The 24,456-nt window shown below is 45.3% G+C and overlaps 2 protein-coding genes and 1 pseudogene across 3 annotated transcripts in view; 1 reads left to right on the forward strand and 2 right to left on the reverse strand.

Moving 5' to 3' along the window:
• LOC130192420 (leucine-rich repeat-containing protein 49) overlaps positions 1-10,800 on the reverse strand; it is a 30,221-nt gene extending 19,421 nt beyond the window's left edge. For both annotated transcript variants that reach the window (XM_056412409.1, XM_056412407.1), the window contains exons 1-8: positions 10,714-10,800; positions 10,451-10,516; positions 10,331-10,373; positions 9,945-10,178; positions 9,633-9,735; positions 8,949-9,152; positions 8,088-8,154; positions 3,981-4,124 (exon numbers count right to left, since the gene is read on the reverse strand). In XM_056412409.1, coding sequence (XP_056268384.1) covers positions 3,981-4,124; positions 8,088-8,154; positions 8,949-9,152; positions 9,633-9,735; positions 9,945-10,178; positions 10,331-10,373; positions 10,451-10,516; positions 10,714-10,800 — 948 coding nt within the window. The remainder of the gene's footprint in view (positions 1-3,980; positions 4,125-8,087; positions 8,155-8,948; positions 9,153-9,632; positions 9,736-9,944; positions 10,179-10,330; positions 10,374-10,450; positions 10,517-10,713) is intronic.
• LOC130192427 (serine/threonine-protein phosphatase with EF-hands 1-like) overlaps positions 1-24,456 on the reverse strand; it is a 991,358-nt pseudogene that overhangs the window by 880,451 nt on the left and 86,451 nt on the right.
• Positions 16,485-22,550, forward strand: larp6a (La ribonucleoprotein 6, translational regulator a). The gene is made up of 3 exons (XM_056412417.1): positions 16,485-17,691; positions 19,560-19,764; positions 20,573-22,550. Exons 1-3 carry the CDS (start codon positions 16,901-16,903, stop codon positions 21,671-21,673), a joined length of 2,097 nt encoding a protein of 698 aa, XP_056268392.1. The 5' UTR covers positions 16,485-16,900; the 3' UTR covers positions 21,674-22,550.

The following is a 24,456-nucleotide window of genomic DNA, read 5'->3' on the forward strand; positions in this document are numbered from 1 at the left end:
CCCACCCACTCACCCACCGACCCACACACACACACCCACACACACAGTACATACAGCTGTAACTGACAGGATGGGGGCTGTTTCTTCATCCGGCAGGTTAATAAATCAATGCAGAATGTAGTGAGGGGGCTGGGAGCTGGTCAGCTGGTCAGCTGGCAATGTGTGGAGGATACACAGAGACGTGGGCAATGTCACAACCACGATTACTTCAGCTAATCAGACGCCGAGTGTGTGTGTGTGTGTGTGTGTGTGTGGATGGCCAGTGTTGCACAATGCTTGTGGACACTCCCAGACCCAAGAGCAGTCTGAATGAGCTGCGTCAGCATCCGCCCCGCGCTGCAGCCAACGCCTCGCCGCTTGGAAGACGACTCCCACCACCTCAACCCACAACAGTTACTCATCCTTGTTTTCACCCCAGTGCCCTGAAATGATCGCCACATGACAGCATGCTGGAGAGAGAGAGGGGGAGAGACCTGTTTTATAATAGTTGTGTGTGCAGCTGTTGTGTTACATGCTCCAGCTATGGAGGTAATATAATGAAATCATCTCCCCTGTATGGATCGATTTCCTCTAGTTATATCTGAGTAGTGGGTTTTTTATTTGTAAAACACACTGGCAGACAATGAGAATAAGCATAATGAATACGGAGGCCCATACAGACCGACACATCAAAGGAAACTGCAACAAGGAAACATTTATCGACTTTAGGTCTGTTTTGTTGGAACTGTACACTCAGTATATTGCTCTCTGCTAAGTTACCTTGCAGTAGGACAGGGATTTAAACTCGATTAAAACTCGATTCATAACACGTACAAAGTAGAGAATCGGATAAATAAAACATTTTATTTGTTGGTCTTTTTCCGCGGTTACGTTTTTAACCACAAATAAAAAGAGCCCACATTAGTGCACCTGTTATTCTTTTTCCCAAATTCCGCGTTTTCCTTTTTCTCAATGTCGTGTCTTAAGAATCAAGAACATTGTGTCGTCAGGAAACCTGTCTCTTCATACGGTGGATGAATACAGATTAAACAGTTGAGAAGAATTTTTAAAACAACAAAACAGTAAATATCAATCAATTTCAAGTAACACAATATTGCACTCTATCTTTATAAACAAGTGCTTAATTACCGTTGTAAAAACAAAATAAGCTCTCAATTTAGTGGTTATTGTTGAATTCCTCAGTTTTTTGGATGACTGACAGGCGGCATAGTTTTCTTTCTGTTTGTTTACTTGAGGCGAAGTGAAAAAATTCACTATAATAATGTATTTTTGTTCATCGCATCCACATTTTGGCAAATTCTACAATAATCCGCGGGTTACAGTCGATTCCATTTCTTTAAAATTCCATGTTGCTGAACATATGATTTGTCATCTGTATGCAAACATACTGGCTTATTATCATGCTTTTTGTGTCAACAGCATGTTAAACATATTTAATTGATACATAATTTGCATTGAGATATGTCGGGAACTTTTTTGTTATATTATCAGGAGTTCAGGGGTGTTCCGTTTCCTTTCTTCTAAAAATAAAATATGCTCGTCATGCTAGCTCAATCCAACCCTCGGTGCACTCAGTGTCTCTCGGGCCCTGTATGTCTGAGACTAATATAGCCGCCCTGTCTCAGACAGAAAGATGTCATCATTAAGCTGACGTGCCGTATAACAATCGCCCACCAATGTGGTCACTCTCTTTTTCAATCAGCTGACAGGATGTGATGTGATCTTGGGTAGGGCCACGTTGCCAGCCTGTGTGTGTGTGTGTGTGTGTGTGTGTGTGTGTGTGTGTGTGTGCGTGTGCGTGTGCGTCTGCGCCCTTCACCCCCTCATCTCGGCTCCACCCTCCTCTCTCTGACAGCGTGCGTGTCTTCATTTCTCCCACTGAGCTCCGGCAGAGGACTCCACAAACACACAGCTGCCTCTCATCGCCACACGCAGACACAGGACGATAAGGCACGAACGCTGCTCACGTAAAACACACACTAGCGACATGGATGCCAAGGGGGGGAGGAGTCTTTGTTTGCTTTGCATCACAGACTTGAGGTGTGAGTTTAGCCGCCACACATCTGGCCTCAAGTATCAGTGATATGGTGTAAAGTGATTATTGTTGTGTTGTTTTTCGCACAGGTTTGGTTTTATTTATCAATAGTTTGGATTGTTATTTCCAAAAGTACTTTTTTTTCCGTTCTGATTTCTCTTTGTTCTTCACCCTCAAATTATATTTTCGAAGGATTTGGACATTTATTGCTGTTGTATTGAACCTGTCTTATAATTCAAGTTTAAATATTGTTTACAGTAATCTGAGACAGAATGTTGATTTGATGAAAATTTAAAAAGCACACAATAAAGGTGTGTGATGTTAGCAAAGGGGAAAGTGTAATATAATTTATTCAGATGTGATGAGGAGTGATGGATACACACACACACACACACACCAGCATTGTACTTTTTCCAATGGTCGTGGTGCTTGACTCTGTACTGGTCCCACAAGAAGACAAGACAAAAAACCTCCTGCTAATCCGTAAAGCCAGTCAGCCTCTGGAGGATGCCTTTCTGCTTCGTCTGTTCCATCGATGCTCCTGCTGACGACTGAACTCTTCCAAACAAATCACTGTTCCCGCTCCCAAAAATGTAAAATGCCTCACTTACTGACTGAGCGGATACCTCATTGGAAGGACCCACCAGCCAGCAAGTGTAAACTATAGACTGGATGTAGGACGTGAATGTAGTCAATGTTGGCCTGTGGACATTAATACATCAAGTGAGAAGTAAAGTCATTTTCTCATAGACTTCTTTACAATCTGACTTCTTTTTGCAACCAGAGGAGTCGCCCCCCTGATGACCATTAGAGAGAATGCAGGTTTAAGGCACTTCCATATTGGCTTCACTTTTCAGAAGCGGAGGTTTCCGCCTGGGTGTAAATACCAACGGTGATGAAATGACGATGTTAAATCACCCCTGCATTATAGGCTATTGTGTTGTCATATCTTTGAAATGTTATGGATTAAAGTGAAAATGTACTGAGCCCAAGATACAAGCAAGTCTTCACCAGCTGGGTTTATTCTAGCCAAGAGTTGCGCTTACTTTGAATGGACGGGGAAACCTGGACACCTGGAGGATGATTATTTACGTTGGGCCTGATACAAGCACTTGGCAGCAACCACCACGAATGACAGAGGCTGGAGAATCTGCTGAGGTGCAGCATTACATCTGATGATTAGGATTGGAAACGGTTCTTGATCAGAACCTGCAGGCCGAGGACAGGGCGAGTGATGAATGAGGTGTTTTGTTTGTACAACACAATGTTGGATTCCATTCCTTATGTTCTACCCTCAAGAAGCAGGAAAGGACTTAGGGGATTTGCATACAGATGAAGGGGCCTGTTTTGGCATGCACTATTCTGTTTATCAGATTAAAAGTAAAGGAACCGAGGGGAGCGAATCTCCACGGTAAGAATATCCAGTTTCTCTTTCACTGCGCCAGGAAGTCACAGAGAGGTTGCGTGGTAATGAGCTACGTCTCCCTAGGTAACAGCACGGAGATACATTTCAACCACAGACTTTCTTTCAAAAATATTCTATTGATGTCATATCTGAATTTGTTATTTTGTGACGGCGAAAACTTTGGTACATGTGATCCCATAACAGGGGAAACCATAACCACGCAGAGGACGTGGGCCAAAGGAATGACTTGAAGATGAAAGATAGAGCACGCTACTTTTTCTTTCATCTTATTAAAAAACACAACACAACAAACAGTTGTCACGGTGTACATGACACATTTGTTGAAAACACACTGTTTCTAACACCTATTTGCACTTTCAAAAGGAAAAGAAAAAACAGGAGCCCCACAAAGGGAAAAGGGCAGCAGAGGCTACAGCGTTTGGTGTATTTTCCTGAACATGAAGCAGTAGAATAGTGAGCATGCAGGAAATAAAAAGCTTTTAAGCTGCCGCTGACTGGGACAAATGGTGCCCCCCTCACCACAGCAGAGACGCAGTTGTGTCGCAGGTTGAGTTCCGTCAAACCGTCCAGACCCCGCAGGTTCTCCACTCTGGATATGCTGTTGCCCGCCAGGTTCAGCACTTGCAGCTCGCTCAGGTGAGACATGTTTTCTATCCTGCAGATCTGGATGGAAGCAAGCAGCGACATGAAAATATTGCACGTCATAAAACACTGTGACATGGCATTTATATAGATGATTGTGTTTATTTTTTAAACCAAGTTTCCCCCTGGGGATGAATAAAGTATCCATCTCTCTATATATACATGTAATGATTTTCTACGAATCGAGGCAGAGGGAGCGTGACGCCAAGGAATAGTGGGTTTGCGTCTATTTGGAGCTTTCTAGTCTGCACACGGCTAAATGTTTATTGGGTGCAAAGGGAGCCAAAACGCAGTGAGCTTCATTCACTTTGCGGTGCCCGAGGCTTCACCTTTCCACTTCCCTCATTTACGAAAGTCTGTATCGCTTGTAAACATCTTGAATGGCTGATATGCAGCCAGTCACATCGAGTCGTGGCTCCCGTTTGACCTCCCAAATCTCAACAACAAACAAGGTTGAGGGTCGGTCAACGGTGACGTGACGCACAGTTCTCCCGCTCCTCCGGTGCGGGAGAGAACACGTCGGGAAACCCGTCATAATGACACCGCGCCATCAAGTGTTCAAGGATTCTGTCAAAATGTAATACCCAACCATCAGTTGAAGTGGTAAATACAGTAGAATATGTCAAAGTGGTTTCAATGAGAAATGAAGATAAATATAAGATCCATAATTGATGTTTTATGCCAGTATTATTCATCAGCTCATCTTTTCAGAGAAGAGGAGTGTTTTATTGAAAGCAGTGTTTCTGGGCTTTTGGACAAGTTAGTGCGGCACTCCTAGATGGTACAGGAAATCTTGCAGGTCCATATGCGTAAAAACTAAAGAGATTTAAAAACAAGACATGCACAGAACTATGGGAAACAATATGTGCTTTCCTCGAGGTCCCAGTCAGCAGAGTATCGGATCAATTGCTGTTGATTTATTTCTAGTTTCAGGGTGTTCGAACAGGTGGACATTACAATAGCGAGAACAGTGTTTACATTTCTGAAAACTGGCTTGAGTGAAAAGAATGAACACATTCTGGCGATGTTCATGACTCAAATGTTCAGAATCAAAAACCAAGGAGGGTCGACTGCTGCTTTTGCTCATTTTAGATGCATGCACAGGTGAGTGACAGCGGTGTGCACATACAGGTGGATGACAATAAAAACATCACGTCCTCATGGGCATGTCTGCCGACGGGTACAGCAGAGTGAGATCATCCCGCTGCATTGAAAGGGTGTCACAAGCTGAATGTGTTCAGTCATCGCAAACTAAACAGGACAATGGCACCCGAAGATTTGAGGGGAATGCCTGTGTGGTCCAAATATCTGGAAGGAAAATGCGTGAAAGTAGAGCAGCCAGTGGGCGGCACACAGCCTTCAAGAGATTATTTCAGTGAGCAAAGAAAACACTTGCATAAGGGAAACATGATCTCAGGCCCAGACTACAGTTTTATGTGGTAACTTCTTTCTTGCTCACAACTAAATCTGTGGATTATTTGGAGCGGCCGCTCATGGTTTCTGGAAAGAGAAATTGCTTTTGAGTTTTTCAAATGTCTTTTTTTGTTGCCAGCTTTGAGCACCACAAGCCGAGAGCAGTACAGTCCCATATCACACGTGAGAGGAGGCTGACACCTCGACGGCTGATACCTCCAAAACTAAGCAACTCGCAGCGAAACAATCTAGATTGATAAATAGCACATCAGGTGAGGGGGAGCATACGTAGTTGGGATTCTGGGGGTGAACTGTCCCATTAAAAACTAGAACGGGCACTCGGTAGAGCGCATACCTTCGCATATCACAAGATTGGGCATTAAATTATGAACATTCTGGCATGAGTTGCATGCCAATTGGATAAAAATTGACCGTGCTATGGTAAAAAGAAGATGTTGACCTTTTCATGACCTTGACCTTTGACCCAATCGATCCCAAAATCTAATGAAATGGTCCCCGGATAATAACCAATCATCCCACCAAATTTCATGCGATTCGGTTTAATACTTTTTGACTTATGCAAATAACACGCAAACACGCACACATACAAATAAATAAATACACGGCGATCAAAACATAACCTTCCGCATTTTCAATGCGAAGGTAACCAGTAGGACGCCCTTGGCAATGTGCAAAACCTTGCGTTTAAAGGCGTCTTCAATGGCGCACTTGTGGAGAGTCTCGGTTCCGGCTTCACCCTAACCCAGTTAGTGTTATGCTCATCACACATGACAGATGAAGTCAAACTAAATCTCATCTTGATTTGCAGGAGGGATTTAATTATTTCCGCCATGGACATGGGCTTAACAAACCTCTCCAGCTCTGTGATACTTTCCTTTATTTTACAGTTTTAGTTTGACTTGAGCACCCGCAGAAGACCGTGGAGAACGCCCGTCACCCCGTAGGGCATTCTCCACTGTCTTCTGCGGGTGCTCAAGTTAAACTGCTCGAGTAGAAGGAAAATGAAAGCACACCACCACCGAACTAGAGACTGGTTATCCAACGTTGTCAGGTCACATGGTAACCCCTGGTAACACGTGGTCACTGAGGGCCAAGTGTGCGATGGAGAGAATATCTCCTTTTGAATGCTTCCAGCCAACTGGAAATAAGACGACGTCCTGTGACGGAAATATGGGGTCAAAAGAGTCGGGGGAGTGACGTGAGCCTCACTGCTAGAAGATGGGAGGAAGACAGTGATGTACTGCTTTCAGTTGAAGCGTGCACGCAACAGGAAATAACTCGAGCAGCTGGTGTACCACAGCCAGTAGCTACTAATGACATTGTTTGAATCCACTAAGGCGTCATTTCCCTCTCCGACTTCACTCACGTCATCATCTCGTTTCATCATCTCTCGCCATCACCCGAATTCAATTCACAACGCATTTGGGTGGTTGTGTCTCCAGCGAGTTTGGAAAACATCGAGTAAAAAGGTTATTGAACAGTTATTCAACGCGCAAAGCGGGAGGTTCTGAGGTCAGTGAGTGAAAAGCAACCTGTCCTGGTCGGAACGATAGATTTATCATCTGCTCCCCAACAGGCGCCTGCCAACAAATAGCTACCTTTGAATGCAATGTGCTCTTATTACCAACAAGGCCAGTACAAAATATATATATAGATTTACTGATTCACTCATCAGGAGCACACCAAGTGTCTTCTGCCGGGAAGAAACAACAGCAGTTGTTGAATAGCGAGCGGGACGCTTGCTTATGCAAAGAACAGCCAACATCAGAGCGGGAAGGGAGTCTTACCAGGTCTCTGGCGTCGCTCTCTGAGGAGGGGTGTGGGCGGCATGCTGGCGAAACAATCATTTGTCAAAGGGAAGCCTTTCCATTCTATCTCTCTTTTCCTGGGGCTGCTAAAATCCTCATCTGACTTCAGTGTCGCTCACATCCTTTTGTTTCCCGGCTTTTAGCATAAACGAGCCAAGTTTCTATCGTGGCGGATGAACAAACAGCCCCTAACAACGGTTTTGGACTCAAATTAATAGAAGAGCAATATGATCGGCTCCAGCTCATCGCCATCCCGAGCGCCGAAAAACACAGAAAGCAGTTGTGCCTGTTGGATACATTATGCTCGGACCAGTGAGGACACGGATGTGAGAGTAGACCCTCGACAAGAACCTGTGGTGTTCTGATGGTGCTCGAGCCTTGGTTCTCCAACAGTGCTGAAACAAATGCCGGAGTGAAGACCCTAAAAAGGAGGCGAATGGCTGATCGAGTTTAAAAAGAAACAGCAATATCAAACGGAGAGGGACATTTTTTTGTTCAATCAAACGACAAAGTAGAGCTGCACTATTTTGAGAGGTTTCAGATGTAAATAAGTGGCTGCAATGCCTCCTTTAAATAGATTCACATTCTGTCGACTAGGATGAAGGGTTTAGAACGAGTGCAATAACTGTCCCGCCTGACAATTCACCTTGGCTGAACCATACAGCTAATAATCATCAGCTAAATTGACCAAGACCAAGCCTACTTGTAGTGTAGATGAGGGAGTAAACTCAATGAACAGTACCTGATTGTCATGCAAGTCCAGGATGTTCAGTTTGGACAGGCTTCCCAAGCAACATATCTTCCGGATTCTGAGAAGTGACATCAAATGGAAAATATGACTTGTACAAAATGTGTAAATTCAATTTGTCCCAAAATCAGCAATCAATAACATGTTTGTTGTGCCCATTCTTAAAATGTACCAGTTGCACGTAAGCATTTAGGAAAAGCAAAGTAAAATGATGTGTGTGTGTCTATTGAACAGGTACCAAGCAGAGGACAGCCAACAGGCCAAGAAGCGTATGAAAAGGTTACATTCCCAGAATCTGAACACACAGTACAGAGACTGAATGTTCAGGACCGTCTATCACATTACACCTTAGCATGCAAGGCTGGATTCTGAAGAAGAATACCAATGGAGAGTGGAAGAACCACACATGGCTGCGGAAGGAGGTCAGAAAAGATAATCAGCTGAATGTCACGTTCTACAGAGACTTTTGTCTGAAAGATCTCGGTGTCTTTCACAATGATTTATGAACTGCATCTTCCTTCCTATCGAGCTTTTGAATTAGAGATTACTAACATCAAAATGAATGCTTTTCAAATTAAACAGGGCTCCTGCTTCCATCTACATACAACCAGCAAACAGTAGGAGGTTTTAAATGACCTACAAGCAATGTTTACATATTTTACATTAAACCAGAGATCTCCAGATGTTAATTTAAAGAGCAATACGTTTATAATTTCTTTACAATGTCACCCACTATGAAACATATGCATTACTACTTTAAATATGAACTGTACAACACTACTTGTTTTAACAGAGGCAATTCTGCTAGAAATGTTTGCGTTTGTTTTCTTTTTGAATCCAAAGATGACAACTCACCTGTTCTTCCCCAGCATAAGGATACGGAGAGAGAATAGAGATTCAATGCCAGTCATTTCGGTAACGTGATTGTCGTAAAGGTTCAGGAAAACGAGTTGTTGCAGATGTGACAGATGCTGGATCCGTGTGATTAGATTGTGCTGGAGGTTCAGGAGCTGCAGTTCATCCATAGTGCCCAGCTGGGGGCATCCCTCCAGACAGCGCCTTGAAAATGATAAAGAACCGTTTTTGCATGATTTAGCCTTTTTCTGGTTGACTACAGTTCAAGACTGCTTTTTTGGGAAATACCAGCTGCATTTCACCCTCAAGGCATGGAATTTAGTTGAGTAAATTACCAATTTAACGTCTCACCGTACATATATTGACTGACTTATATCTGCTCTGTTACCATTTTGTCATCAAATATATCTTTGAGATAAGGGGCGGGTATTCAAAGGAACTTTGCTGCTCCCTGGTGGAAATCTGAAGCACCGGTCATTATACTGTAAATACTGTGACAAGCAGGACTTCATAAAACCAACAATGACTCAAGAGACGACAAAACAAGAAAAGATACGAAGAACTACCGTGGCACATAGCATGCCAATCATACATCCAGATTACAAAGACAGCTAATCCAACATGTACTACACAGATAAGATTCTAATCTGTTAGGAAATAAAACACATTTTTAAACAGACGTACCTGTCCATGTCGATTCGTTGAATGCTGGATGCAAAAGTGTCGTAGGGCGATCGAGGGAAGGGAAAACCCGGGACTGCATCATATTTAAATCCTCCAGAACAACCTGATATGGACATTAAACATGAGTTCAGGACACACTAACAGTTGCATATAAATCAAGTATACATACGTTTAGACTACAAACACTCAATCTAAAATTCCAAAAATCTAAAATTAAATCTAAATGACACTAAATTCACTAAATCTTAAATTCAGTAATACAACTTGTTTACCAATGCCATACAACTTTCCAAGTGACATTGACATATTTACCTGCTGGCTGAGAAAGGTATAAGGCCTCCCGGTAGTAAGTGGCCCCTGCGCTGTGGGTTGGTCTCCTAGATCTGTCTCTTGTATCTTGTGAACCATGTGGCACTGCATCCAGACCGCTTTGAGCTAAACATCCGAGTGGTACTAGATGGTGCACAGGGCGCTCTGCAGATTCGCTGGCAAATGATGGAACAGAAGGTGTCTGTGCAAGTTCTCCGCAAGCATGCAACCTTTTTTCTACAGAGAAGTGTGGTATAGAACAAAGTGTGCAAACAGTACACATGATTACGTACATTCCTTAGCCATTCATGAATATGCAATTCAATGCTGAATCACACACAACCATGTGGAGGGGGAGAAAGTGTTCGAATGGACTAGGTCGAGCTCACCTGGGTTGTACTGAGTGGTGTCTTTGTCTTCTTGAGAGTTGGTCTGTAATACGGTAAACGTGATGAGTTGAGAAGCACTTATTGGAGGACTTTAACCACATATACCTCGTCATGACTCACCAGCCTCTGGGCTCTCTCAGGCACGAGGGCTTTGACACTTGTCAGGTGCAACTTGCAGCTGTTGACCTGCACAAAAAACACATTTGTACTAACGTCAATTCGAACATTAGTAGTAGGCCTACGCAGTTAGCTGGTTAAGCTAGGCTACTAACTTCAACTAACAGTCACCGAGCATGTTCTCTACTGAGCCTGACGCGTACATGTTTAATAGTGAGCCTGTGATACTACAGCAATGTCAGAGGCCTGTTTCAGTTGGTATTTACCATGGGGGTGAGGAATACCAATCTCTCGTTGACACTGGTGCGTTTCTCACGACGCGTCGTTTTGCCTTCAGTTCGCTCCGACTCCATTTGTGTTCGAGCTAACTAACGTTAACTTTGAAAAAAAAGGAAAAGTAGCGGCACTAACTTTCCCTGAATGAATATATTAAAGTAAAAATGAGCGATCTCATTTGCCACAATAAGACAGTTCATGAGCAAATGGTTAGCTTATTCCAAACTCAATATTTAATTTGACTAACGTTACAACAAACTTCTTGGGGAGACAAGCCCGGTTGCCACGACAACGGGCGTTGCTTAGTTACGCTCACTTCCGGTGTCACAAAAAAAAAGGACTCCGTCGGGAAATTATTCGCTGGTCGTTTTTCCGGTTCTCAGCAGCCAGTGTAGAGTGTCGTATGGACTGCGCCTGACAGAGGAGACCCGCTTGTATCAAGGACAGAGAGCGGGGATAACAGGGGTCAGAAGGGGCCCACGGCTCATAACACCAGGGCCCCCTACCGGGTTAAACTGGCCATGTTGGTTAAGCCTTAAGTCTTGCTGTCATTGTACATCACACTGAGGGTAATTCTCAGTTAAACAGGTCAAGAGTTAAAAAGGCCTAGCAGCCAATCGCAGCGTCCAACCCCGGAATACACCTACTGCAGAATAAACAAATGGTCTGATGTACACCTGGTCTGATATAAACACTAGTAGCCTATGCTATGGTCAGCCATCTTTACCTTTGAGGTATGCGTGCAGTCCTCTTTTTCCTGCAACGCAGATAAACTGCAGTAATCATCTCACAGTTATCATGAATTAGGTACACAAGCCAAGAAACTTTCTGAATATAAGGCAACCGTAAACCACTGGGTAACACCACCAACAATGTACGTAGTTAACTGTTTGACAAAACAAAGTACTATGTTTGTCCTGATGCAAATTGCACGTACAAATTATTGCATGCACTTTTTTCTCCATCCTAATTCTAAACATAATTAAAACAAAACACCTCAAAAAACAGGCAATTTACTTGTTCCTTCATTTTGACTTGGCTTCTATTTTGTCATCTGGATCAAATGTATGTAACTCCAAAGCAAAAGATTGCTATGATAATGACCACAAGAACATTGACAACAGACCTTTCTCACAGTGAACATTTTGTCATTAAAGGAAAAGGCACAGGGGCAACAAATTACACTAATGAGGGTTATGTTCCAGTTAGGTGTGGCAGTGAGTCACTTGCATTTCTCAGATACCTTGGAAATGTTCTTTGCTGATTAATTCTGCCCATTAGCCTGTATGCATGTGCAGTATGTGTGTATATGTATGCATATATATGTATATATCAATTATGTGTCATGCCATGGATGGCCCTGTTTTATAGCCACAGTTCTGATGCTCTTTTTTTTGCATTTTTTCCGAATTAATTCAAGTGACCATTTAATCTCAGTCAGTAACACCACAGCGCACCAAATGTGATCAAATAGATTTTCAGCCCTTTTACTAGCACTAATGAGCGTTTGCTCACAGAACCAGTCTAATTCATCAAAAGCTGCATCCCACACACTGCCTGTCACAATCCATGAGGCACAGGCTGACATATTATGGGAAGTGATCGTCAACAGTTTGTATGACAGGCCACATTGAAAAAAGTAAAATGCACAGTGGTCCTAGTTATGTAGAGATTAATATAAATGTTAAGCTTTGCTAAACGTCACATGTGAGCACTGAGACGGATATGTGCTGGAGTAAAAATGTTATCGCTTTTTTTTTTTTACGTGGAGACTCCAGTCTGAGATACAGCACAACACATATTATATATATATCATCAGTTGATGGAAAAACATACACGTACAAGTTATACTTCCACTGCTACGCCGACGGCACCCAACTCTACCTCTCATCCAAGACTATCACCTCAGTCGCCCACACCACTCTCACCACCTGTCTCACTGAAATAAAATCATGGATGCAACAGAACTTTCTCAAACTCAACTGCAACAAATCTGAAATACTCATCATCGGCCCTAACTCCCTCACCCGCTCTGCCCAGACCATCTCTCTCAATATCGATGGCTCCATCGTCACCCCCTCCACCCAGGTCCGCAACCTCGGCATCATCATTGACCCCACCCTCTCTTTCCTCCTCCATGCCAACCACGTCACCAAAACTGTCTTCTTTAATCTCAGGAACATTGCACGCCTCCGGCCCTCCTTGTCCCCTGCCACCACTGAAATCCTCATCCACGCCCTCATAACATCCAAACTTAATTACTGCAACAGCATCCTCTACGGCTCACCCAACAAAATCATCAATAAACTACAATATGTCCAGAACTCTGTTGCCCGACTGCTCACCTCCACCCGACGCTATGAACACATCACCCCGGTCCGACACCACCTCCACTGGCTCCAGGTCAAGTACAGGATAGACTTCAAACTTCTACTCAACACCTACAAAGCCCTAAACAACCTTGCCCCTCCCTATCTTTCAGACCTCCTCCCCCTCCACGCTCCAACCCGTTGACTCAGGTCCGCCGGCACAACCTCTCTGAAGATCATCAGGACCAAGCGGCGCACCTGGGGTGCAGCTGCACCCCCCCTCTGGAACGCTCTCCCCATCCACATCCGTCAGGCTCCCACCCTACCGTTATTTAAGCAAGCCCTCAAAACACACCTCTTCCAACTCGCTTTCTCCTGCTAACCCCTTGCCCCTGATTCGACCCATACAGCTTCTCCAGTTTGCTTTCCTTTCTTTTTGTTACCATATGTCCTGTTTGTTCGTTTTGTCTGCTTTCTTTTTGTTTCGTTCTGTCCGCTCTTGTCCCCTGTAAAGCGTCTTTGGGTACTTAAAAAAGCGCTATAGAAATCTCAATTATTATTGTTATTATTATATTCTTTTTTTATAATAGGAAATGAAAAGAAGAAAAAATACAAGACGAAATTGCTCCAGCAGTGCTAAATTGTTGGCAGCAGAGCAGCTTGACTCCTGTCTTCACTGAGAGAGGACCTGTAGATGTCATAATGGGAACATTATTTGAAAACACACTCTTTTTCAAATTAATTTTGTTTAACCAGAGCAACTGAAAAGGTTTATAGAAAAATATGTGTGTACGAGACTTTAGGGAGAAAGCAGCACGGTTGTTGTAACACTGTTGAGTGTATAACATTCAGCATGTCCACATGCAAAAGTTAACAGGTTCACGCTTACATGGTCCCCAATAACCTACTACCCCAGTAATCGAGAGTATACGCAACACAAAATATCTACAGCATAAGAGAAGGAAAATGAAGAAACTCGTTGCTCTTTCATTCATTTTCCTATTTTTATTCATTCAATGGAAGATCTCTCGTTAGCTGTAATCGATGACATCTGTGGTTAACTGCCCCCGGTTCGGCTGTCAGAGATGGCAGCCTGTACAACCATCCCCCATTTGAGTTCCTCAAACATGGAAGTAAGGAATAGAGGATACATATTGGATACCAAGGCCCCTTCCATCTGCCAGGTCACGTCGTATTAATAATATATCAAGCGTTTGCAAAGACACTGCAAGCAGGAATAAACCACCTTGGTTTTCAGTGAGCTAAAGCATTACAAAAACATAAAAAATATGTTAAAGGTTTAACCTGCCGGGCTCATGTCAGCGAAATTACCTCCTCATATGCCTGCTTGGAACTAGATGCTAACACCAGCATGCTAACGAAGCTGATGTTGAGCAGGTAGAGTGTTTAACATGTTCACCGTCTCAGTTTGCCGTGTGTTTGTAACATTTGCTCATCAGCATTAAAGCAGGTCATCGGTTTTTCATGTGTTTAGACATGGACCAAAGTCGGCCTAATGGACAAATTAAAACTATAACCACATTACATGGCAAACCATCCCAACGTTGCTAAAGGGCCACTGCAGTGATTTAGCATTGCACTTTCAGTGAGTTGATGGACTCACGAGAGACAGACTGTAAAGAGGAATGCTCAAACTTGAAAACAGCAGAGGCCGAGATAATAAGACTTTGTTGGGAATATGACTCACACTTCATACTACCAGTAGATTTGTAAATCTTCATCTGACGCAATAGGAGCCAGAAGCAGGCGGGAAAATGGTTATTATGTAAATTGGAAGGAAAACCCCCGAGAGGGATTTTCAAAAGGCAGTGAGTTTCGTTTCCAGCATATAAGCATTTTCATTTGTGCCAATACATACATCCTCATGAAGATTGACTCATTTTTCTTTGTTTTTGTCGAGTGGATGGAACTCCATATTGGTCATTTCGGTGGCACTCGTTTGTGGCGCTGCTGAAAGAGACCTCCGTTTTTTTCACCACTCATGACCCATAGATCACCATGGAAAAAACAACAGACCCGTTTTTTCACCGCACATTGTTTTCCTACATTCTTGTGGATTGCTCTACTCGTATGAGGAGGCCATCTATATGTCAAACTGGGGTAACCTCGCCTGAAAAGAGGAAGTAATTTGGGACGCGGCCTTTGGGTGCAGTCCTGACGGTGCAGTCCTGATGTCACTTCCTGGACTCACGGTTTCATAGCAATCTTCATCTCACTTATGGGGGCAGGGTGTTTCAGGAGTTGTCTCAGAGACGGTTTAAATGACGCTGCTGCATGGCGGAGCTTCTTCTGAGAATATACTGTAGGTCCTCAATAAGAAACGGAATGCCTCAGTTTATTTGTGGCCAATTTCTTTCTCAAAACTACATCCTTCCTCTTTGTCCCACTCATTGTCTCTCTCTCTCTCCCCCCATGTTGCATTGTACACAAACTAGAGAATTGTATGGCATGTGGTGCAGGGAATGAGTCAGACTGCCCACCAGCTGTGAGCTTGGCTTGCCAGTGGGGAGGAATTAAAGATATTGTGTGTAGGGCAGGCAACAGCCGACAACACTGGTGTGACTGATTTACAAGGCTATTAGGATGGAAGCCAACAACGAGCAAGTAAAACGGACATGAGGTTTGAGACAAATTCAGGATGACTGTAATAAGAATAATAACGCTCTAGCTGAAACACCGACATGCACCTCTCGTGCTGCGATGCCACGCCGATGAAACCGATGATTCGATGACATGAACTCTCGCCGGCCACGCCCACTTTTAAAGTCTCCACTTTTAAAGAGTTTACTTATGTTTTAGTGAGGGTTAACTAGTCCCGCGGGCCGAGAGCAGCAGGGCCACATCTAACATGAACACCACTAAGGTCATGTCCTCGGTAGGCCCAGCTGTCTTCGGGAATTTGGAGAGTTTTTTAGATTTAAGGTTTAGTCAGTCAGTGTTCTTCAATTGTTCTTCAGTCAGTACTGTTGTCAACACAATTGGATGGGGAATGTTGTCCGGTCATATTCCCTGGTTTAAAGACTAAAATTATATGTATATACATTGTTTATGTATTATATGTATTGACTTCCTCGAAAGCTGTCTGAAGACATACTAAATCAAGATTTGATTTGTTTTCTTCTTGTTGTCTTATAGTGACTGATGCTTGTGGTACACTCTAATTATAATAGTACATCATCAGTTAGTAGACAAAAACTGTTTTCTTGGCTTTGACATACTTCTGTTCATATACTTGTTATGTTCAAAAAGGAGGAAAGGCTGTTCCTCATAGCCAGTAAGGTTGTATATACACACACACACACACACACATATATATATATATATATATATATATATATATATATATAGTTAAAATAAATTAAAATATCGAATATATGGCCAAACAACAGTATAAAATGTGGAATAAACAAAATGTTGTGTAAAAGGGAATTTACTTTTTGTCCCTTTGGGGGGGGTCAAACATCCTCCAGGACGAATATATTTAGTGTTTTTATTAAACTCCTTATTCTGACAAAGTGTGTACTTCTGGCTCCCCTTCACAGGTAGAAGGCTAACCTGCGCTACTTGGCTAGCGCGTGCTCCAGTGCAAGGCCTGCAGCCTATTATCCAATTAGCGGCGCTGGAGTAGCGGCCGTCCTTGACACGGCTATTTCCCAATTAGTGAGGAACACGTGCATGTGCTCCCCTACTTAGAGCCGGGGCCAACGGGTCATTCGCGTCTTCCCAGCAAAAGACAACACTCTGTGTGTCCAAAACAAAAACAGAAATAATCATCGTAAGAAAAAAGACATTACAACCCCTTGTGTATGAAAGCAACAAAAAAAGACACAAAAAGAGAGCGAGGAATATGCACGCCTTGGTGAACGCCTTCATGCGTTGCCTCTCCTTCCTCTTGCCTCCCTCTTGGCTTTGTGTCGGCTTTTGCTTGTGGGCTGGGAATGAGTGCGAGGAGACGCTGCAGCCGCGGCCCAATCCCAGAGCTCGTTTCAAAAGCAGAAAGCCTCTTGCATATGAGGAAGTGGCAGCGCGAGCAGCGGCATCGGTAGAAGCCCAAGGAGGCTCCAGCCCGTCGGTTTCGCCCGGTCCACCAGGCTGCGTCTCGCCGGCTGCTGCGACCCCCGCTGCTCCTCAGGGCCCTCCGCCGGGTCGGATCTGGATCGGGGGCCTCTGGCGAGCTGTGGAGCGCGTCCTCGGAGCCCCCTGGGTCCTCCTCCGCCATCACTGGTGCCCGAAGACGAAGCGTCGAGCGGCTTTACGCGCCCCGTATCCTGTCTGTGCCTTCACGTCGAGCAAGATTCGAGGCGACCAGAGAGGCGCTGCCGCCGCTACCGCCGCCGATACATCCGCGGACGGGAAGGGAGCTGGTGGAGGCACCGTAACGTGCTCGGGCAACATGAGCGGGTCAGCGGGGAGTCCCGACCTGATCCCAATGGAGTGCGTCCCGGATGCGTCACCGGAGCGCGGCATCGATGAGGTAATCACTGTTGATCAGCACATGCAGGAGATGGGGACGGTGACGATCACGGTGGCCATTCAGGCGGCGGAGGACGAGGATCCCGAAGAGGTGTCCACCAATTTTATTGACTTCTTCGGGGGCAGCTGTAGTGAGGACGAAATCGGAAGACATGACAAATCCAGGTGAGACTTATTTGCTGCTTCTTTTGTTGTGTCTTAGTCAGTGATGCTTGTGGTAATCGATACATAAAAGTGAATGATATCATCACTTGGTTAACACACAACACTGCTTGCCTGGCCTCGAAAGACTTACTTTCATGGACTCGTGTTGTCCTTAAATGCGAGCAGGCTATTCCTCATGTTGGGCAGACTCCGGTTCAGGTAAAGGACACGTTTTTCCTCCTGCCATCAAGGTTATATTTGAACCCTAGCTATCTTAGTTCTGCGTAGGATTTATAATATTTGTAATTGTATTATTACAATAAATTATATAAATATATATATATAATTTATTTTAACAATAAGATTAGTTATTTGTGGTGTTTAATATACTGTATTGGCCCATAACTTTCGTGGGTGAGCTGCCAGCACACGAGCAGCGTGGATACAGCTGGGATTGTTGTGTTGCACTGAAAGAATGCCAAGCGTGGTGGCTTTGAGAAACGCACCAAGACATCGCTATGCACATTTAGGAGTGTGATCCCGACAGGTGTATTGCGGTGACCGCACATGCGGCGACAGTGTGCGGACAATAGAGGCGTCAACGCTCCCCCACTGATACGCCTCTTGACTGGTCGTGTTTTACCACCTGTGGGCCGTGCCGGGCCGTGCCGGGCCTGCAGAACCGAGACGCCTGAGAGATAAAGGGATGACACCCTTCAAGTTAACCTAATTCTCCTGCGTCATGGACACGCTATTTTTATCCTCCGGCCAATAAGTCCCCCCCCCCCTCCCCCCCTCTACTCTAAGTGCGTGCGCGCGGAGTGAGTCAGTGATAGAAAGGTCAATGGAGAGGAACACATCGTGGCTCCGTCCATGCATTTGTTTTTGTTCTGCAGGTCACACCTTAAGGGCTGTTTGTCTCTGTCTCTTTTACTCGCTCTCGCGTGCGCGCGCACACACAAACACGCGCGCACACCACACTCACACAACGACCTGCTGTCACACCTGTGCTTGGTTGCGCGCCTCCCCCCAACACACGGAATGTATTTTAAGATCACTAAACATCAGAATGGCATGCATTGGACTGAATGTTGTCTGCTAAAAAAACCTGCAACATTCCTCTAAAGTTCACGACTTAAGAGTGAACTTCATTCACAGCCTATTATAAAGGGAGAAAACAAATCCCTAATATTTCCGCTGTTACCTTATTTAAATTTCTTATATCTCTCTTCTAAAGCTCAGCTCCTGGTTGTCTTAGTTTTTGTGTGTGTTAAATCTGAGCCGTAGTGCTTGAGCCAGCTGTGCGGTCAGCCTGGGCTGTTGACTGAGGGTGTGCACAAGAGGAGGAGGAGGTAGTGATGATGAGTCATCCACAAAATTTCATCAGACCCCTCACTCTTAATCTGCCAGGCTACCTGACTGTGCCGCTTCACAGCTTCAGCCGGTCGTCTGGCTGAGATTAAATTGTGCCTTTTTTTAAAAGCCTCGGCTCTACAGTGCCAGTCAGTTTTGTTTTCTTTGTCCATTGTGTGGTTTCCTTTTTTTTTTGGTGAGCCCACCATATTCTGTGTGGGAGGGAGAGCCTGTGACTGGTGCCCTTCAGATGAAGAGGTCTTGGCAGTTTAGAGGACTGGTGGGGCACGGGTATCGAGGTCTGGCGCTGAGGCATGGTGACTCCACACCCACAGCGTGTCCACTGCAGACGGAGACTTCAGGGTGTTTCTTTTCTTCTTTTTCTGCCAAATACTTGTTCGCCTCTGGCTTATTGTATTAATGAAAGGGAAATGTGTAAGCGTGGTGTTGGTGTTTAGACAGCGTAGACTAATATTAGTGATGCACCAGACAAGTCTCCGCTGACCATGATGCTTTTTGTCCCCCTACACACACAGCGGTGCCGGCACCGGCACCAGTGGAGGGGAATTGGAGGAGGAGAGCTGGCAGCCCCCGGATCAAGAGCTCACCCAGAAGCTGGTCGCTCAGATCGAGTACTACCTCTCCGACGACAACCTGGAGCACGACGCCTTCCTGCTCAAGCACGTCCGACGCAACAAACTGGGCTTCGTCAGCGTCAAGTTGCTCACTTCGTTCAAAAAGGTAACCATGGTTGCGACGCTGTTGGGTATAGTGTGGAAACAAAATAGGTAATAATTTGAATTCCTGGACAATGAGGAGGAGGAGGCTGGAAACCCAAGCATGCACAGCCTCTGCTATTACGGGCAAAATTGTAGCATACACACCCCATGTTATAATGGTACACATTATGTGCGTTTAATGGTGTATATTACTATTCCTGCACTGATTGTCCACTGGATATATGTGCACTGACCAACATGTACAACTCAGGTTTAAAGCAAGGTTGAAAAGCTGTTTAAAAAGAGGAACCTGGGCAGAGCATGTTCAATTCCCAGTGACATGCAGGCAGAATAGCTAGTTTCTAGCGTCGACGTGATTGGCTGCTGGGCGGCAATACTTTTCTCACATGGATTCACACCAGCTGGTGCCTCTTTGAGCCCATGACAGCTGATTGGTTGGCTAGTTTAATAATACTTAAACAGATTCTGTTCATGGCACAAGTGATCCAAGGCCCCACCCACCCACTAATTTCTGATACGATCAAGGAATCGCAAATTATGTAGCGGTGGATCGAGGACAGGATGTTTGGTAGATATCAAGTCAGGAAGTACGACTGAAAGGAAGGCAGCGCGCATCGCTGATTGATCCTGCCGACGGGCCCTATTGGTGAGCCATTTTCAAATGAACCTGTAGTCTCATAACTGTCGAAGAGAAGTGATTGGTCAGGGATCTATAAGGGCCCTAATGGTTATCAGAGGGCCCTCTTGGACCACTTGGCATCTCACCCATGTAACAAGTGTTGTCCGTCTTTCTTTCTTTTTTTTTGCAGGTGAAACACTTGACCCGAGACTGGAGAACGACCGCGTATGCTCTGAGACACTCCGGTATTCTCGAGCTGAACGAGGAGGGGCGCAAGGTGCGGCGCAAATCTGCAGTGCCCGTCTTCGCCAGCGAGTCGCTGCCCAGCCGCATGCTGCTGCTCAGTGACCTGCAGAGCTGGCCGGAGCTGGCAGCTCTCGCTAATGATCATGGAGGTGGTGGCGAGGGAGGAGCGGCTCAGCAGGAGCAACTGATGAAGCTGTTGCTCAAGGAGTTCGGCGCGTATGGCGCCATCGCCTCGGTCCGAGTGCTGAAGCCCGGGAAGGATCTGCCGGCCGACCTGAAGCGGCTGAGCGGGCGCTACACTCAGCTCGGCACCGAGGAATGTGCCATCGTGGAGTTCGAGGAGGTGGAGGCCGCCGTCAAAGCCAACGAAGCCGTGGGGACGGAGGATGGAAGTGCCGGCTCGCTGGGGTTGAAAGTGGTCCTGATCGGCACCAAGCCGCCCAAGAAGAAGGTACCCAAGGAGCGGCCGCGTGAGGAAGGAGGAATGCGCAAAAGCCGCTCGCTCAACAGCAGGGTGCGAGAGCTCCAGTACCACGGGGACGACTCGGCCTGCAGCTCCTCTGACACGGAGAGCAACCCGACGTCCCCGAGGCTGGCCAGGAAGTCCCAGTCCTGCAACAAGCTCAGCCCCACCACGGCGGGCCTCAACATCCAGAACAATCACCTCAGCCCCGGGATATCCCCGCGCAACAGTCCCTGGTCGAGCCCCCGCGCCAGCCCCTGTCCTCAGCGCAAATCGCCCCACTCCCACAAGTCTCCCTTGGCCAGCGAGGGCCGCCTCAGCCCAGAGCCCGGGCGCCGCTGGGCAGACTACTCCTCGGACAGTAGCCTCACCCCTTCGGGGAGTCCGTGGGTTCAGCGGCGCAAGCAGGTGGCGTCGCAGGAGAGCAGCCCGGTGGGCAGCCCGATGATGGGTCGGAAGATCCAGAACGCCGACGGCCTGCCACTGGGGGTCACGAGGCTGCCCAGGGGTCCCGACGGAACCCGCGGCTTTCACTGCGTCTCTGTCGCCGAGAGGGGAAAGACCGCGGCCACTCAGACTTGATATGTGGAGCATCCTTACGCATTCCTTTATCTCTCCCCCCCCAAGAAATAAATATGATCTATTTGAGCTTTTCTTGGCCGTGGCGCTCAGTCCCAAGCTCCCCCCCCCCCCCCCCCCCATTCGAGACTGTGTAGATATACTTTTGTTTCGTGGTTTTTTTCATTTTTCTTCATATATTTTTATACGACGTTTTGAGTTACCATGGAAATATTGGTGATTACTGAATTTGAGTGAATGTGAAGTTGTATTGCTTTGAGATGGACCATGTCGCCTCCATTGCCGTCTAAACGTGTTCTACACGGGGCGGCGTGGAAAGGGAATTCCACTTTTCATGTTCGTCCTTTTAATTGAAGTGTCCTCTGTCTTGTGTGTAAAAGCTCACGATGGCATCTGTGGCTGGTGTCTAAATGTAAGTGATACAGGCGCATGGACTTGATAGAGATATCGCCATATGCCTTTTCTGTATTGTCTACTGAGTTCCATAGCCCTTTATTTTTTATTTTTTACATACTATTTAAACTGAGGCCATAATGCCATAAAGGTTGGACAGCTAAATGTGGACATGTTTTTTAATTTAGCCTTTTTTAATTTCCGTATTTTCCGTACACTTTGGCACTTGAGAAGGGTCTCTTCTCGCCCTTTAAATGTTAATTAGTCCGGCAGGTAGCTGCTTTATTTATTGTTTTAGCTATAATTTTTTTTAGGTTTCTCTGAATCTTGTTACCATCAGTCTTAGCTCGCACTGAGGATTGAGGGATGTTCGGGTCAGGCAGAGAAAAAGAAAAAAAAATGCGTTATGTTCTTGCCTTAACATCTGAGCTGGGGTATTTGTACAGTGCAATTCCTATTGTACAAATAAATCACAAATTGCAATTTACCGGACTTTCTCTTTTTTTATGTTTGTGTTTAAAGCGGTCATGATGGTCTGAAACACCCATGACCCGATCTTATTTCTTAGTGGTTTTTTTATTTAAATATGTGACTTAACTTTTAAGTGAGATATTGTTGCAGTGCCAAGACTGTAAAAGCATCTCCACACTTCGCAATGAGGGAAAGGATAAGATTAGTTTAGGTTTCCAAATGTAACGTGTCAAATTAGGCTTTCGTTGACACAACAGGATGTCCATGTACCAATGTCTTCAAATGATCCAGATTGAATAGAAGTGTGAATAAAAAAAATAAATAAACTGGTGTAAGTATTCACCACCTGCAGTCAAAATGTAGCAGAGGCCCCCTTTCTTTTAATAAATGGATAGGCAGACACACCTGGACATCCCCTATTCAACCATTGTCCAAGGTCTGTCACGTTGCATGGTGACTGGAATGACCAGCAATTTTCAAGTCTCGCCACATATTCGTGATTGAGGTTTGGATTCTCAATTGGAGGAGTATGATTGTTGTTTTGGATACAGGACATTCCTGTCTGGCTTTGGCTTTGTGTTGTCTTGCTAGACTAGAATAAGTCGTCTCCCAATGACGGCAGCAGATGCTCCCCTGTGATTTCTCTATTTTGCCGCATTCGTGCTTTTAACCTTTTCTTTATAACCCTTTTTTCTTCTTCTCGGGCCTGCTGCTGAGGAGCATCCCCACATCATGGCGCTGCCACCAGAGCCTTTAATGCTGGGGCTGGGAGGCTTTTTATCTGCCCGTGTGCAGTGTTTGACTTTAATGTGCATGGTGACCATCTTGGTGCACCCAAACTTCTCGCATGCCCTCTGGCAAAAAGCACCGGCCCAGATGTGAGGCAGAACATGCGGCCCTCGGATGCTCTCTTCACGCAGCACTTTTAGATTCAAACTGCCTTTTAGAGGAATTTCGTACTAATTTTCTAGCATCCTTCCACTAAGCAGGGAGCATTTTTGCAAAAATGTCGTGAATCTTCTTTTTTTTGGGGTTCTTCCCCAAAGAACTCATCAGCTGCTCCGATACAGGTGTTCTTAATATCGATTGGTTACACACAGGTGATCTCCACTCAACTAATAATGTTCCTTTTATTTAGTTACATTATTGGCCACTCTTGTGGGCGTGAGCACTTCTGCAGTCAGTATGTTTGTGTTTATTGTTCCTAATTTAGATCCCTGTGTCATTAAGTGGTACTCTGTGCTGACTAGGGTTCAACTAATTCATTACATCACCCAGTCCAAAGGCGGTGAATTCACTTCTTTTGTCTTCACGCCCCTGGCAACCGTCCAGCTATGAGAATGATCACGCAGCCTGGAGTCGCTAGACTTCTGGATTCACACAGCGGCATCATTCGGTGGATCCACTTTGCACTTGGAGTTGTTATCTCCCGTAGGAGGTGAACATAATGGGAGGCCACAGTACCCGTGCTACAGCATTCAGAGCCCCGCTGGGACTAAGTGGGATTGCGTAAAGAGTCGGATGAATAGACTTGTCCTCCTCTTCACTCAATTAGCGATTACAAAATCAGGACGTCGTGACTTTCGTCTCAGTTTTGACAGACATGTTTACGGACCCCACGACGGCCGGAGGGAATAAAGGCTGTTTGGGATAAGTACGGCAAGACTGAACCATTATCCTCATGACACAGAATCATAACTACCTCAAAGGATTATTTCTGATGCTCGCAGCCAATGGGGATGCCACAAAGAGCATCATGGAAAACCAATTAAGCGTCTGAGTATTCTGAAAAGCGCTATAGAAATGAAATGTATTATTATTATTAATTACCACTCTGGTCATTATTTGTAATTGGGCAGCAGCCATTGATGTATGAATGAAGCTATTTAGTGTATTTCTTTTGACTTCAGTAAAATGATATG

The sequence above is a fragment of the Pseudoliparis swirei genome, chromosome 4, assembly GCF_029220125.1.
Source record: "Pseudoliparis swirei isolate HS2019 ecotype Mariana Trench chromosome 4, NWPU_hadal_v1, whole genome shotgun sequence".
Lineage (NCBI taxonomy): Eukaryota > Metazoa > Chordata > Actinopteri > Perciformes > Liparidae > Pseudoliparis > Pseudoliparis swirei.

Excerpts from the sequence above, each read along its gene's own strand:
- larp6a (XM_056412417.1), top strand. The coding sequence starts at position 16,901 with ATGCACGCCTTGGTGAACGCCTTCATGCGTTGCCTCTCCTTCCTCTTG. Across the intron at positions 17,692-19,559 it reads GGAAGACATGACAAATCCAG|CGGTGCCGGCACCGGCACCA; the intron begins GTGAGACTTATT and ends CTACACACACAG. Across the intron at positions 19,765-20,572 it reads TGCTCACTTCGTTCAAAAAG|GTGAAACACTTGACCCGAGA; the intron begins GTAACCATGGTT and ends TTTTTTTTGCAG.